This window comes from Orbicella faveolata, unplaced genomic scaffold (assembly GCF_042242905.1).
Source record: "Orbicella faveolata isolate gen_17 unplaced genomic scaffold, um_ofav_v1 contig_13, whole genome shotgun sequence".
Classification (NCBI taxonomy): Eukaryota; Metazoa; Cnidaria; class Anthozoa; order Scleractinia; family Merulinidae; genus Orbicella; species Orbicella faveolata.
This window is the reverse complement of record NW_028301540.1, coordinates 29,758,620-29,772,160: the sequence shown is the minus strand read 5'-3', so window position 1 is coordinate 29,772,160 and position 13,541 is coordinate 29,758,620. Positions and strand designations below refer to the sequence as shown.

General features: G+C 38.2%; 1 protein-coding gene and 1 pseudogene across 2 annotated transcripts; one reads left to right on the top strand and one right to left on the bottom strand.

The window, feature by feature from the left end:
* Nucleotides 1-172: 172 nt before the first annotated feature.
* Nucleotides 173-8,665, bottom strand: LOC110055054 (uncharacterized; annotated as a pseudogene). Its single transcript, XR_016206161.1, has 9 exons — nucleotides 8,573-8,665; nucleotides 8,376-8,456; nucleotides 6,780-6,852; nucleotides 5,148-5,215; nucleotides 3,916-4,002; nucleotides 2,924-3,067; nucleotides 2,777-2,819; nucleotides 2,201-2,288; nucleotides 173-1,445 (listed from the first exon to the last, which is right to left on the bottom strand). The product of XR_016206161.1 is annotated as an uncharacterized LOC110055054 (transcript).
* A 1,706-nt stretch (nucleotides 8,666-10,371) lies between these two features.
* LOC110055051 (histamine H2 receptor-like) lies at nucleotides 10,372-12,829 on the top strand. The gene has a single exon (XM_020761431.2). It carries the CDS (start codon nucleotides 11,151-11,153, stop codon nucleotides 12,531-12,533), a length of 1,383 nt encoding a protein of 460 aa, XP_020617090.1. The 5' UTR covers nucleotides 10,372-11,150; the 3' UTR covers nucleotides 12,534-12,829.
* The last annotated feature ends 712 nt before the right edge of the window (nucleotides 12,830-13,541 follow it).

Sequence of the window (13,541 nt, the reverse complement as noted above, 5' to 3'; positions counted from 1 at the left end):
AACACACCCTAAAACTGTGTCAGATGTGGTGTAACTGAATATACATTGGAAGTCCCTTTTGAAAATTGCCTTCATGCACCTCACGTAAAACAAATTCATTTTAATCAGTGCTTTCACTGTTTTTTGAGTCATCAAGGTCCCACTGGCTTTATTGAAAAGATAGTAAACAAAAGGTTTTTGCTGTATTTTAATTCAGAGGAACATACATTATAAATTGAATTCGGTGACCCAGTGAATACAAATGAATACCACTCAATCTCCTTTTGCCTACACAAATAAACGAGAACATTCAAAACCAAACTGCTAATGAAGCAGTGTTGAAGCTTACTATAAACTTAAAGTTTTCCCGTCCTTTTTCTTAGCTGCATATGAATCTTCTACAGAATTGGAGAATCCTCTGTTACCTTCACTAGTCAGAATACTTTTTCTTGTTATATGATTTTCTCGCACTGAATTCGTCAACATGTCCTGATTCCTTTACGTTGCGTTTTTCATTTTTTCTGTCTCTGGATTCCTTTTTTCTGAGTTGTTTTCTTTCATAATCTTCAGAATTTCTGTAATTATATTTATCTTCTCTTCTGTCCAATGTTCTTTCTGAACGATTGCCTCTGTCACTGTAATCCTTCCTTTCTTTATAATCTTTTATCCTTTCCTTGTAGTGATGTTCCTCCTTTTTCCTGTGCTTTGCATCTTTTGCCCTATTTCCAGAATCTTTACAGTCCTCTTCCTTGCACTTTTCTGTGACCTCTTTCTTCTCCTTGAACTCTGTAAACTTTCTAGCAATGGGTTTAGTCTCTTCCTTTGGTTCATCAGATTCATCAGATTTTGGAATAGTTCCAGGAAGTATTCCACCCTGTTCTGTACCCTTCACAAATCTGATCAACAGTTTTGGCTTGAGAGCTGCTTTTATTCTTAAAGTGTCAGCATACTCTATGACTTTTTCCAGAGTATCTTGCTGTTGTGTAGGAGTAGAAGTCAGTTGCTCATTGTCAAATGAGACTCTTGTGTCTTCCTCCTGCATTTCATCTTCTTCCTCTTCACTACTTGATTCAGCAAAAGCAGAAGCAGTGGTCTTTGCAGGTTTGGATTTGACGCCAAACTGTACAACAGTTACACCTTTCTTCTTCCCGAGACTGAAGGAAAGACCCTGTTTTGCAGGTGTGGTGCTAGTGGATGTCTCTGCCAGGCCTTGTTCCCCAGATGATGAACCCATTTTGAAGCTAAAAGGCTTCTTTGTTTGTTGATCTCCTGGTGGGGGAGGTGGTGGGGGAGGAACTGGTTCATCAGGGAGGGGTGGGGCAGGTTCTCTTGGAAGAGGGGGTGCAAAGTCAGTAGCGGGTGGGGGTGGAACTGCCTGAAAGCTCCCCCGTACTGCGATTGGCTTGAAGCCAGAGGTTGGTGCACTGGATGAAGACCTGAACACTGTATTGAATCCTGCATCAGGTCTGTTGATACAAAGAAAGAAATAAATGCAGTTATCAGATAATTGAAAAGGATAATAATGAAAGTTTGCTTATAGTTATTGATCCCCTGCTCGATGTGAAGTAGGTCAGGCTTGAAAAAGTCTATTGTAAACAGCCATAAAGTACCCAGACACTGTACAATAAGAAATCAGTTTTATTATTAGTTCACCTTCATATAAAGAATGGTGACAAATCTTTTTGTTTGTTAAACTAGAGTTTGCCAGTTTTGGGTCAAAGGGAGAACAAAAAGGAAAAACAAAAGACTGCCAGCCATCATAAGCACTGTTCATCAGTATTATGTATGTACCAACACGGATAATAATCATTTGTTTTCATTGCTTTGTAACACGTCCTTGATCCTTGTCCAGTTAGTTATTCCTCAAGCAGTATTCTTGATTTGGAATAAAATGTGGTGGGTTAGTTTTTTGCTTTGAATGATTAATATTATTGTTAATATAATCAGTGCAGGTAGACACTCAGTGGTCTAACAAGGTGAAAGTAGCACTATCTCTATATTTGATACAACTATTAAGCAACTTCAATACACACAGCCCTAGTGTTGAGCACACTAGAGCTCTGCTCTGCACTGCTCTGCAGCCCTGTTTTCATTCTTACATGTGCATATACACAGTCAGGCTTTTAGCCAGATGGATGCCCACTATTCAAATCCTGGCTTAAAGCCTGTAGACAGTTTTAAGATAAAATTCAACCATCAGTCCCAGTCTTAGTTTACGTACCTGGATTCAGTTGTAGTCTTTCCAGAAATAAGGTGAAGCCTCTGCAATTCCTTTTCCATTTGTTTCTGTTCTTTCTTCTTCTTTGCATCTACGATAATATTAAAGTCAGGAGTAATTTATTGCCTAGCAAAATTACAATATTTAGAGAGGAAGCCACGTCAGCCTACGCTGGTTTTCACTCAAGTCTTCTATCCAGGCTGAATTGGAATTTGAAAATGTTTTTCACGAGGGAGGAAAACCAGAAAACCCGGAGAAAAACCCTGAGAGCAAGGCAACTAGCAACAGCAAACTCAACCCAAATACGACACTAGGACGGAATCGAACCAGGGCCACATCATTGGTGTTTTAAAGCAAGCAGTCTCACCTCCAAACCACTCCTACTTCCCATTGGCCCATAAATTAATGCATGTAGAGGGCTATGGGTACACTGCCCACTGTACACACTAATGCTTCATGTCAAAGAACTATACTTTCTCATACATGTAAAAACAGATAGTTCCTAGAACCTTTTGAAGGAATGTAGTGAGGTTCTTACTATCGAAATAAACTATAAAATTATTTGCTATATACACTTACATATATTTCTTGTTGATTCTCTTTGCCTGAGTTCTCTGAGTCTCTGTAAACAAAAATTGGTTCAAATAAGTCCATCACTACATTATACCTGCAAATGTATGATTAAAGTCACAACAGAAGTATGTTGACTAATGAAGGACACATTACCTGCCGATGAGCATGGTCATATGAGTTGATGTGGTTGTCATATTCTTTATACTTAAAATATTGCTTGTCACAAAGTTCACAGTAGAACATTTCTTTCAAATCTTTCAAGCTTTCCTGAATTGCTTTTTCCTTTTCCTGCTCATTCTAAGGAAATAAGCAAACAAAAATATTCCGTCATGCTGAAGCAGAGCAATTATTTACTTTTTGCTGACAGATACCACTCATTACCTCTTGATAAATACATATTATTTTATTCTAGAGTTCTTAAAACCCGGGGGTGGCAGGGTACCCTACAAAGTTTTATACGGGGAGGTTCCACCCCAAGGTCCAACCGCTTATCCTTTTGTATGCCATTTTGACAAAAAAGGTACCCTTTCATACACCTTTTATTGAAAAAAGGTACCCCCTTCACATACCTACTAAAGAACACTGCACCCCAAGTTCTCTAAACCCTTGGAATGAAGTTAATGAACAATACTACGGGAGAACATCAGGCATTACCAGAAGAGATGTTAACCAAAGAAACTAGAGTATTATCCATTCAGGTCATGGCAGGAGTCAAGATGACAGATTTCCCTACCCTATCAATACCTCAACTTGTGAAATCCCTACCCTTTTATATGCCTGACGCCTGAAAAAGGTAGCCCTTTCGGGCAGAGCCTCCCCGTATAGGCCATTACAAGGAGTACTCCCACCCTGTGCTTAAAAGTACTTAATAATAATAATTTAATAACTTCTAGAGCACTATTTACATTTACTGATCAACAGCGCTTTACAACTTAAAACACTACGATAAAATTCAAATTTGTAAAACTAATTACATGTCTATTAATAAAATAGAATATTTATAATAATGATAATAAACTTAATTAGTACTACTAATAAGAGTGAATATCAAGCAACAAGCGCTTTAAAAGCTATACGAAATAAATAAGTTTTCAGCTTACATTTAAAGTTACTTAGCAATGGACGATTCATCCAAATAAACCAACCTGATACTTTTGCTGAAGTTCATCAGTGTCTTCTTTCTCTATTTCCAATGCCCTCCTGTTGCGTGTAGCTTCATCTGCTTGCTCAAACTGAAAAAAAAATTACACCAGAAGAAGGGACAGGTTTTAATGAACAGTTGAAATGTACATGTATAGTGGTATAATACATGATTAACCTGTTAATGACTAACTTATCTTTTACTTAATACCAAATAATATGGTAATTATTGAACACAATACACTTTTAATCTTGTAAATTAATTTAAATTGTGAAGCTCGCTGTATTGTCAAAGACCATAGCTAGTGATTGCAAGTCGAACACAAAATGATCTTTTCCAGTTATGCACTATCAGAAACATATTTCCAAATAAGCAGCTGTGTTTGCAAGGGGAATACGTACATAATAGCAAAGATGAATATGCTGGGTTTTGTTTTTGGATTGATAGTATGTTAACTATAATATTTAGTGAAAAATAAAACTAACAAGCAAAACATTTCAGCCAAGTTTTCAAGATGTATGTTAATTAAAAGGAGAAGGTCACTCCAGAAACCATGTATTTTTTGTCATCAGCAATAGCAAGTCCACAGTGAGGTGTTACCTTATTTTTATCTATTAAGGCACATGTGATCCTAATGAAATTCATCTCCAAAGAAGTCCAAAATTCAACATTGGGAGATGCCAATAGGGTTCAAGGGCAGCCATTAGTTCACTAGAGCAAACAGTTAAATTACACTTGGACTGAACGATGTCACAGATATATGGCCTGGCCTTTAAGATACCGTTCAAACTGGCAGCTCCAAATGTTGAATTCTGGACTTCTTTGGAGACCAGTTTCATTATGATCATATGCACTTCAAAAGCTAAAACAATGCTGAGTAACTCAACTCAATGTGAACTCGTTTTGCTGAAGACAAAATAAACGGTTTTTGGAGTGTCCTTCTCGTTTATGATGAGCCACTGCACGATTGGTTGTCTCCTTGTTTTATAAATAGACCTTCAAATGACTACTGACAAAAATGTTCAGGGGTTTAGGCAATTCTCTGGCCTGGCTGAACTGGGTGAACCAGTCCTTCCTGTGGACTAAGACCTCATACATATATACATATACTTTTTGATAAGTCATGTCTGAATGTCAAACCCCTCATTAAGGTTTTAAAAATAAATCCTACATGCTATGTACCTAATAACCTTAAGTTTACTATGTCTGAATGCAAGAAAAAAAAATACAAAATACCTCTGATGCAAGACGGCCAAGACATAAAGTATCCTCCTTCATAACAAGGGGTATTGGCTCTGTGCGACCTGTAGCAAAATACATTTGTGTGTAAATTAATTAACAAGTGCAACAAAAACTAAAAAATACCAGTAAAAAATGTCCATTTTACAAAAGTCATAACATACAGTGTAATGACAACAACACCAAACACAACAACAGTCTTTATTTGTACTCTCTCTCTCTCTTGTCTACTAATTGCAGAAAGTATAGATAATAAACTTAGAGTACTGGCTGCCTGGGATAACCATAGGGCCTAGAGGAGCCAGGCTGCCAGTTGACATCAGCATTAAATGAAAATAAATTACTATTTTCAACTGAAAATGACATGAAGCTTTTTTTTAATGATATTCCCATTCGTGACTGTCTTATAGATCTCCTTCCCACATTCTACTTCATCGGTGAAGAACAGCACCAAAAATATTGCGAATGAGGTGGCGGTTTATATTTTCATGCACTTCTTGTATTTTTGTGTCCCTCCTGACTTTGACTTAGCACCGTTGTTCATTTGAATACAAGAAAGGAACATTCCAAGTTAGTTCTGGTTCAGTCCCAACAATACAAACCGTACAATTGCATAAAAGCTTCTGTAGGTTATTTATCATTTTGTTAACCTGGGTGCAGTTTTCAGCATAGCATTTCCACTGCATCAGTCACTATCCAGTGGATAGTATAGTTTGCTTTACCAATACCTATCCACTGGATATTGATTTAAAGGGGTTACATTAAGGGCCGGGGACCAGATAAACTGACTGGCTGTAAGGACAATTTTTCTTATAAAGAAGTTCAGTTCAAATAGTTTTGCCCATCTGTGAAAACCAGTTACCCTCCTGCTGAAAACATTAATGAAACCCCTGGATTTATCCAGTGAATATCATTCTGGCTACCCTTTGAACAACTGCGCCAGATCTTCGGAATCTTTGCAACTATATTGTAAATTATATTTTAGTAAAGAAATACGGTATCCAGAGCTTGATGTTGCGACCGCTGGGGTCGCCAATACCACCGATTGTTTTTACTTTTGCTGGCAACTAAATCTGAAAACTTAGGGGCCAGCTGGCCCAAGGGTTTTTTTCGTGAAAGTCAAGCCCTTGTATCTAAACAACAAAGGCCAGTCCCCTATTTTACAGACCAGCAGCTGATAATAACAGTCAGCTCAGTCAGAGTGAGATTTGTTTTGACACTATTTTAACCTGTAAGTCCCAAGAATTAAACTCTCCAAGTCGGAGAACCCCCAGTCATCTGGAGAACCACCTTGTACAGTGTAATTGCCTCAATTTAAGATCAGTCACACATGGTGGAATTTCATCAACAATCTTAACTTTAGCACAAATTTTAATAAGCATGAGGTTACCATTTCATAGATGAAATAGGTTTCTGCTTTAAACATCCCAGCTATTTGTTACCTGACATCTCTACAAGCAATACCTATGAAATCCTCTCTCTGGTGAAGACAATCACCAGGTGGTTGGTCATCAGAGGGTGCCCAGGGCACCCTTTGAAAACAGCATTTGCTGACGGATTTACCCTGGTTAAATATGTTTATATTTCATGATACAAAGCAAACAACTGAACAAGAAAACTCTAGTGTACCTTGGTTCTTCCTTCCCAGTCCTGATCCAGTGATCCAACCCAGCCGGACCGCCATCTGATATCCAATGTTTTCCTAGATAATTATTGGGGGAATAACAATAGCCTTCAGTCCAAGGACAAATATTGGACCATATCCTGTTGTTATTCAATATTTTATGCAACGCGTCGGATCTTTTGAAAATTGGGGAATGTCACTCAGATATTTCCCCAGTTTTAGCTGGGGCATATTCAGTCACATAAAACATACTATATATTAAAGTTAATACTTTCAGTTTAATGGCTCAAGAAATGTAAATGTTGCAAGACCGTCAGCAACGGCAAACATCCTATTAGACATCTTAGATCATTACCCAGGTCTAAGCCCGGGTTGCTTGACGGAAGTTTTGAAAAGAACCCCTTGGAGGTACCAAGATCCTCTTTTGTGGGCGTGGCTTGAAATTTTTCCCACCCCTAAGAGATAACAAGTCATTCACTAAAATGACACATTACCTCCTGTCATATTTTTTTTTTTTAGCTTAAAACCCTAAAAGGTATCACAAAAGCTCACACTGTGGACCTTCCGAGGCTGAAGAGCCTAGGAGATACCAAAACTGCTTTTTTAACCCCTCAAAGGTATGACAAGCATCCCCGTCCTTTATATATGGGAGCCCATCACCCCCCGGATCTAAGTTGGCATCAAGTTTTTGACTAGAAGCCTTGAGAGGAACATCAGAAAATAAATCTGGAGCAATTGGTCGGTAATGACTGCTAAAATTGGGTTTAATGTACCTCTTGTAACAACTACTCTTAATTCTTATGTTAATTCTCTTTAACTTTTTGTGCAAATAGTCACCATTTTTATTACTGAAAATAGAAATCATTTTGTATAAAATTTTAGTCCTAAGAATGGGGAGGTACATTTAAGATTATAATTTTAATTTAAGTGGATATTTTTATTGCTGTTTTATAGTGTCTTAACTCAGTGGGTAATTGTTAGCTACTTTTAACTTAAACAAAATTATCATTTAAAGCTATTTTCATTATTAATCGTATCTATAACGAAATGCTCGATCATGATTGGTTCTCCGCACGCCTATTAGCCATATAATCGGCGGTCGGTCACATGGGTGTCCAATTACAGGTATCCAATTTGAACTTTTTGTAATTAGAGACCTGTAATTGGATACCCACGTGATTCGCACGTCAATCTACACACGCTTTAATGGCTTTCTTTGCGATGTTTCCTACAGTTTTGAAAACTTATGAAATGTGCTACATACGTTTTCGCTCAAAAGAAGTTCTCAGAGGACATTTTTATTTCTGAAATTTGTTATAGATACGATTAAATAGTAATTGGACCTTGTGTCGTACAATTCAGGGAGTAATCGTTCTTGTAATTTCAAATCGGCCTTGCGCTTCGCGCTCGTCCGATTTTGAAATTACTCGCGCGATTACTCCCTGAATTGTACTCCACTCGGTCCAATTACTATTACTAATTTTGTTTTTAGGCGAGCCGTGATTGTATAGCGTTCTAGTAATACAGCGTTCTTGTACTATAGCGATTGTTTGACTTCTGGACATCCATATAACTTAAACAATACTGACAGCGTAATTTACCTCCGTAATGTGTGCGTCCAAGGTAGCTTTCTCAACTGTCGGTTCATCTTCGTCAAAATGAGAAAGGTCCGCACTTCCGGTCTGTAAGGGCACAGAAAAGGAAACTCATAACAAAAATACCTCCACTGCATTAGATCGTTTATCATTTTAAGTGTTCTGTAGTAAATGGGCTGATTAAAGATTACTGGTTCAGCTACCTCATAGGATCGATTCTCGTGAAATCTCGAAAACTTAGCCGCCATTTTGAAATGGACAAAATTTCAACCTCGATTTGATGAGTGCCCAGGAAGCATGTCACGCTGCAAGATTAACGCTGTTCACCAGCGGATGCAATATGGAGGCTCAACTTAGGCTTCGACCCTTGGCGACCACGTGACCAAACAACGGACAAACATCACACCACGTATCAGAAGCATAGGAAAAACAGATTTCAACTAGTTTGTCCCCTCAAAAATGGTCAGAATTCATGAAAACAAACTGGCGGCTATCGTGAATAAGATCTTTTGCAACCTAGTTTTTATTTCAACCTTAATTGTTACACTTTTTATTTTTTTTATAAGAATATTGTTTTTCCAGCCGAGGCTGAATATTATTATTTTTCTGCCGATTTTAGACTGAAAATATTCTTGAAAATATTCTTAGAATATAGCGTCTGTTTGACATTTCTGTAATGTGTATTTGGTGTCTGAATGGTGTTAAGTAATTCTGGAGCCAGCCTGCTGGCATTAAAGCTGATATCGTGCACATGACGTCTTGAAGAAATATTTTATTAGCATCGAACAAACGGCTAGTGCTGTTTTTGCTTTTTGGCTAGTTTTAACGCTTAGAGACAGGAATAGTTTTATACGGTTTAGTTAAGAACTTCCCACTGTATTGTATTTACAAATTTTCAACACAGAAAATTATATTCTTTTCAAAATCTCAGCCCCGGGTATATTCTTAAAATATTCTTAAAATTTCGCAAATTTTAGCCTCAATATTCCTATAAAATACATTCTTTTTGAAAAAGAGTGTATTTAAGAAATAGAATATTACATAGAAAGGCAACTCTAAAAATGCAAAGCAGGCGACCAAAGACATTTCAACAGGTATTTTACAGTTGTCTAAAATTTCAAACAAGATTCCAAGCTTGAGGCTCTCTGGCGAACATCGACATCTGCTTGACGAGTGTGTCAGGAAATTGAATCGATAGAGTAATGTATTCTGACAGTAACGAAACAATACACTTCACAATTAAACGTTCTCAGATTGAAAGTACAAATACATTTCGACTTTGGTATATATTTTGTTTTGGAAGGAAGTTTACAAACATTGAAAAAAATAATAATGGATTATTTCGGAAACAATCTAGCTTCCGTAATGAAAAAATCGTACTCGAAAGACATTCCTATTTTTCAACTGCCACTGATCAGTAAAGCCAATACTGGTGACCTCATATGTCGTAGTCTCAAATCATTTTGGCTTCAGCAAACAAGCCTTACAGCGTAAATGGACCATAAGTAAAACATATACATAAAAGTCAAAAAAGCAAACAAAACGCCCCAAAAAATAGATGTATTCTGTCACTACGGCGGCTGACAGCAATCTTGTCACAAAGACAGATAGCCGGCAAGTAAAAATAAGGCATTCCGGGTGTGGTTTAATACTGTATATCGAAAACTTATCAGCACATCAGAAAAGTTTCTCCATCAAGTTATTATTAAAAAGATCACTTTTATAATAAATAGGAAAAATATTAGTTGTAGTGAGAGTTTTGAAATAGCAATTTGGATTTCTTTTGTCCTTTGCAATGGGGCAATGCAAATGAAAGGAAGCCATAATCAAAACGTGTTTTGCCTCGTATGGTTTCGATTTTCTTTATATTGGCGGGATTTATGCTTATTTGCAGTGTCGGGAGCTTGTTATATTTAAATATTAACCGCACCTCAGCGGAAAACTTAACTACAATGTCGGTGGTGAAGATATTTTTCACCCTGGCTTAAGAAAGCAATAATGCAAAGTGAGAGCCGAATTGAAATGCTTCGTTGGAAAATACTTAAAATTCAAGCAATTGATTTTGCTTTCGGCATGTCTCTGGAATGGTGCCAAACGTAAACGCCCGTTATTTTAAGTCGTTTGCACTATTATCACACTCGTTTGGCACATAATCACCACTTCAGTTCACTTCTTGAAATCATTTTGTTTTCTTTCCCTTTTTACCTTTTTAAGAACCACGTGTTGTCATAGCTACAACCATTGTTGTAAAGGCGATATTTTCGGCCCGGTATTCAGTTTTATACTGTATGCGGCCAATATACTATTTGCACTTGACATTTTCAACCAAATTTTTTCAACAAATACTCGCAAACTGTAAAACAGATGACAATATTCCACGACTTTTTCCTTGTTGGGTTCGCAGGAAAACACCTTGTCGAAATTATTACAATATTTTTTATTCACATTGCTGGCAATTAACGGAAATACAATAACAAGAGCAAGACATTATCTTCAGTGACATCTTGGTTGCATTGGTTCGACACAAACGGACTAGCTTTATACATCAAGCCGAATGACCGGCGCTGAATGCAGATATCATCAGCGGCATAAAAGAGGCTAGCTATCATTTGGTGGCGGAAACTGTGACATTTTGCCATCAGGAAGGGATATCGTGAATTGAAAGCCAGAAAATCATTTTTTTTTTTTTACGGAAGCAATAACGTCAGCATTATAAACTGGTTTTAACTCAAGAGCTTGACCAGTAGATTACAGGATATCTGCAACAAAGCTTGTCCGAATATGTTGAATTTTTCGTCGAATTTTAGTCATGTCAACACAACTGTGTTTATCTATGGACAAGAAGAAGGAATACTTCAAGCGGTTTTTCTTGGTATTATTGTCGTGTTTGGCATCGCTGGAAATCTATACATCTGCAGCGTTGTTTACAAAAACAAGAATTTGAGAAATCCAACTTTTATTTTCCTTTTTAATCTTGCTATAGCAAACATTGGAGCGCTGAGCATGTGTACTCCGTTCGCATTCATCAACAGTATTCGTAGAAGATTTACATTGGAACAGCACTGGTGCCTCGTAAATGGATTTCTGAACAATTTATTCTTCTGCATTTCGATTTTTACCTTGTCTCTGATCGCCGCTCAAAACTATTTCACAATTGTGAAGCAACCATCTTGTGAATGGCTCCAGATTACGAAAAAAAGAGCGAAGTACCATTTGATAGGTCTTTGGACTCTTTGTCTCGTTTTTTCGTTAATATCGCTAGGTCCTTTCGAAAATTGGAGTTACGTTGTATTTAACCCGACTACGGCACATTGTGGAATAGCTTTTCCTGATACATTAGAAGACAAATTGAAACTGGGATTTCTTGCTCTGATCGCATTTATTATTCCAGTTTTAAGTATGTCTCTCGCGTATTGTCGAATCTATTTGAAAGTCAGTTCACACGAAGGAACAATCAACCAAAGCATAAAACGCCGACCTAATCAGCTCCTTGCTGTTAGTAGGAAACTCGCGGTCACGCTGTGTCTTATGTTTGGAACTTTCCTTATCTGCTGGTTGCCGTTTTTCGTTTTGATTGCACTAGCGGTCACCTTTAACGACGCCTCAAATCTGCCACGTTACCTTGGCCGTATTGCTTATTGGACTGGATATCTCAATTGCGCCATTAACCCGTCCTTATATTGTTTGCGCTCGTCAGCCTTCAAAGACGTGATTCGCCGGCGCTCGTCGTCTAGCGGAGAAGTTACAAACAAAACATTTAATAGCCGTCAGAGAGCATTCTCTATGCCCGCGATATCAGCTACCTTCAAGCGTCCTACAGTCAAAAAGATGGAGAGACAAAGCTTTCCGTACACTGGGCGACCCGTGGGTTGGTTGCAAGAACTTGGAGTAAGTGCCGAGTTACACGTTGTTCGCTTGCGAGCCTTTTCCTGTTCTAGTTATGAATTAAAGGAGAAAGAACACCCAGAGATAAATGAAGAAAGAAATACAGTGCTGTGCCGCGAAAAACCGATCAGCGTGGATGGCGTTCAATTTGTCAGTGGAAATAATGGATGTCAATTATGCGAGAGAGATTTTAAAAGAACATCTATGACGTCCCAAGGACAACGTATAAACCAAGAACTGATCGAACCTAATTTACCGACGGAAGCGGAAAGCCCTTGAGATTGTATTGTAACATATCAAAGATATAGCGCCTGAATTAATGGAATAATTTTGCCGATACATAAGTTACATTAACTGCTTATCACAGTTATCAGTTTCCGCAGATATTGTACATGGAAATACATCAAAATTCGCTCTTCGTGAAGACCTTTTTGTTCCAAAAGTCATGCAAACATCATTTTCGTATTTCTGGCTCAAGAAACACACACTAATTAACCTGAGAACGAAGGGAGTTTATACAGATAAGAGAGCCGCTTTATATCTGGTTTATCAAAAATGTCGCGTCTTCAACCCTTTTATGTCTCCCCTGATTCCTGCTCAGACTAACATGATGTCAGTGAGTTCAGTCCGCCTCACAGTTCTTCCCATCGGCCTCGAAGGCCGCGTCCCCGGAGAAGGGGGCGGGGGGGGGGGGGTGGTGGGGTGTACCCACAGAAAAAAACGGGTGGGGGTCTGCTGCCCACTTTCCAAAGACCTTACACTATTTAAGACCAAAATCTGTGATTTTCCCTACCCTATTTATGACCTGACAAAAACTTTGATATCCTATTTAAGACGTGATCCTTAAATCAATGCCCTGTTTCAGACCTGCCTTATAATTGTATACCTAGATCAGAACGATTTTAAAGGCATTGTGAAGGGCTTTCGTTGGTCTTATCGATAATGATGAAAGAGTAGCTCCTTCGAAAAAAACACACCCAATGCAAGACTAGAGTGCAACAACTATACCCTATTTGTGACCAAAATGGCCAAAGTCGATGTCTTATTTATGACCAAAACAGCGAAAAGAACTCTAAAAGGCCATACCCTTTGGGGCCGCAGTTACCTATATAGCCCATATAAGGAAGTACCCCTCCCTCCCCGGCGGGGGGGGGGGGGGGCGTACTAAGTGAAAACTGCGGCTAAGCGTCAGACAAAGAAAAAAACGATTTTGGTAAAGCGCGTTATTAATCTATACGCATTTCCCGCACGAAAGTACTTGCTCATTGCAAATGTACTACAACGAAT

Coding starts and splice junctions, on each gene's coding strand:
- LOC110055051 (XM_020761431.2), top strand. CDS start 11,151: ATGTTGAATTTTTCGTCGAATTTTAGTCATGTCAACACAACTGTGTTT.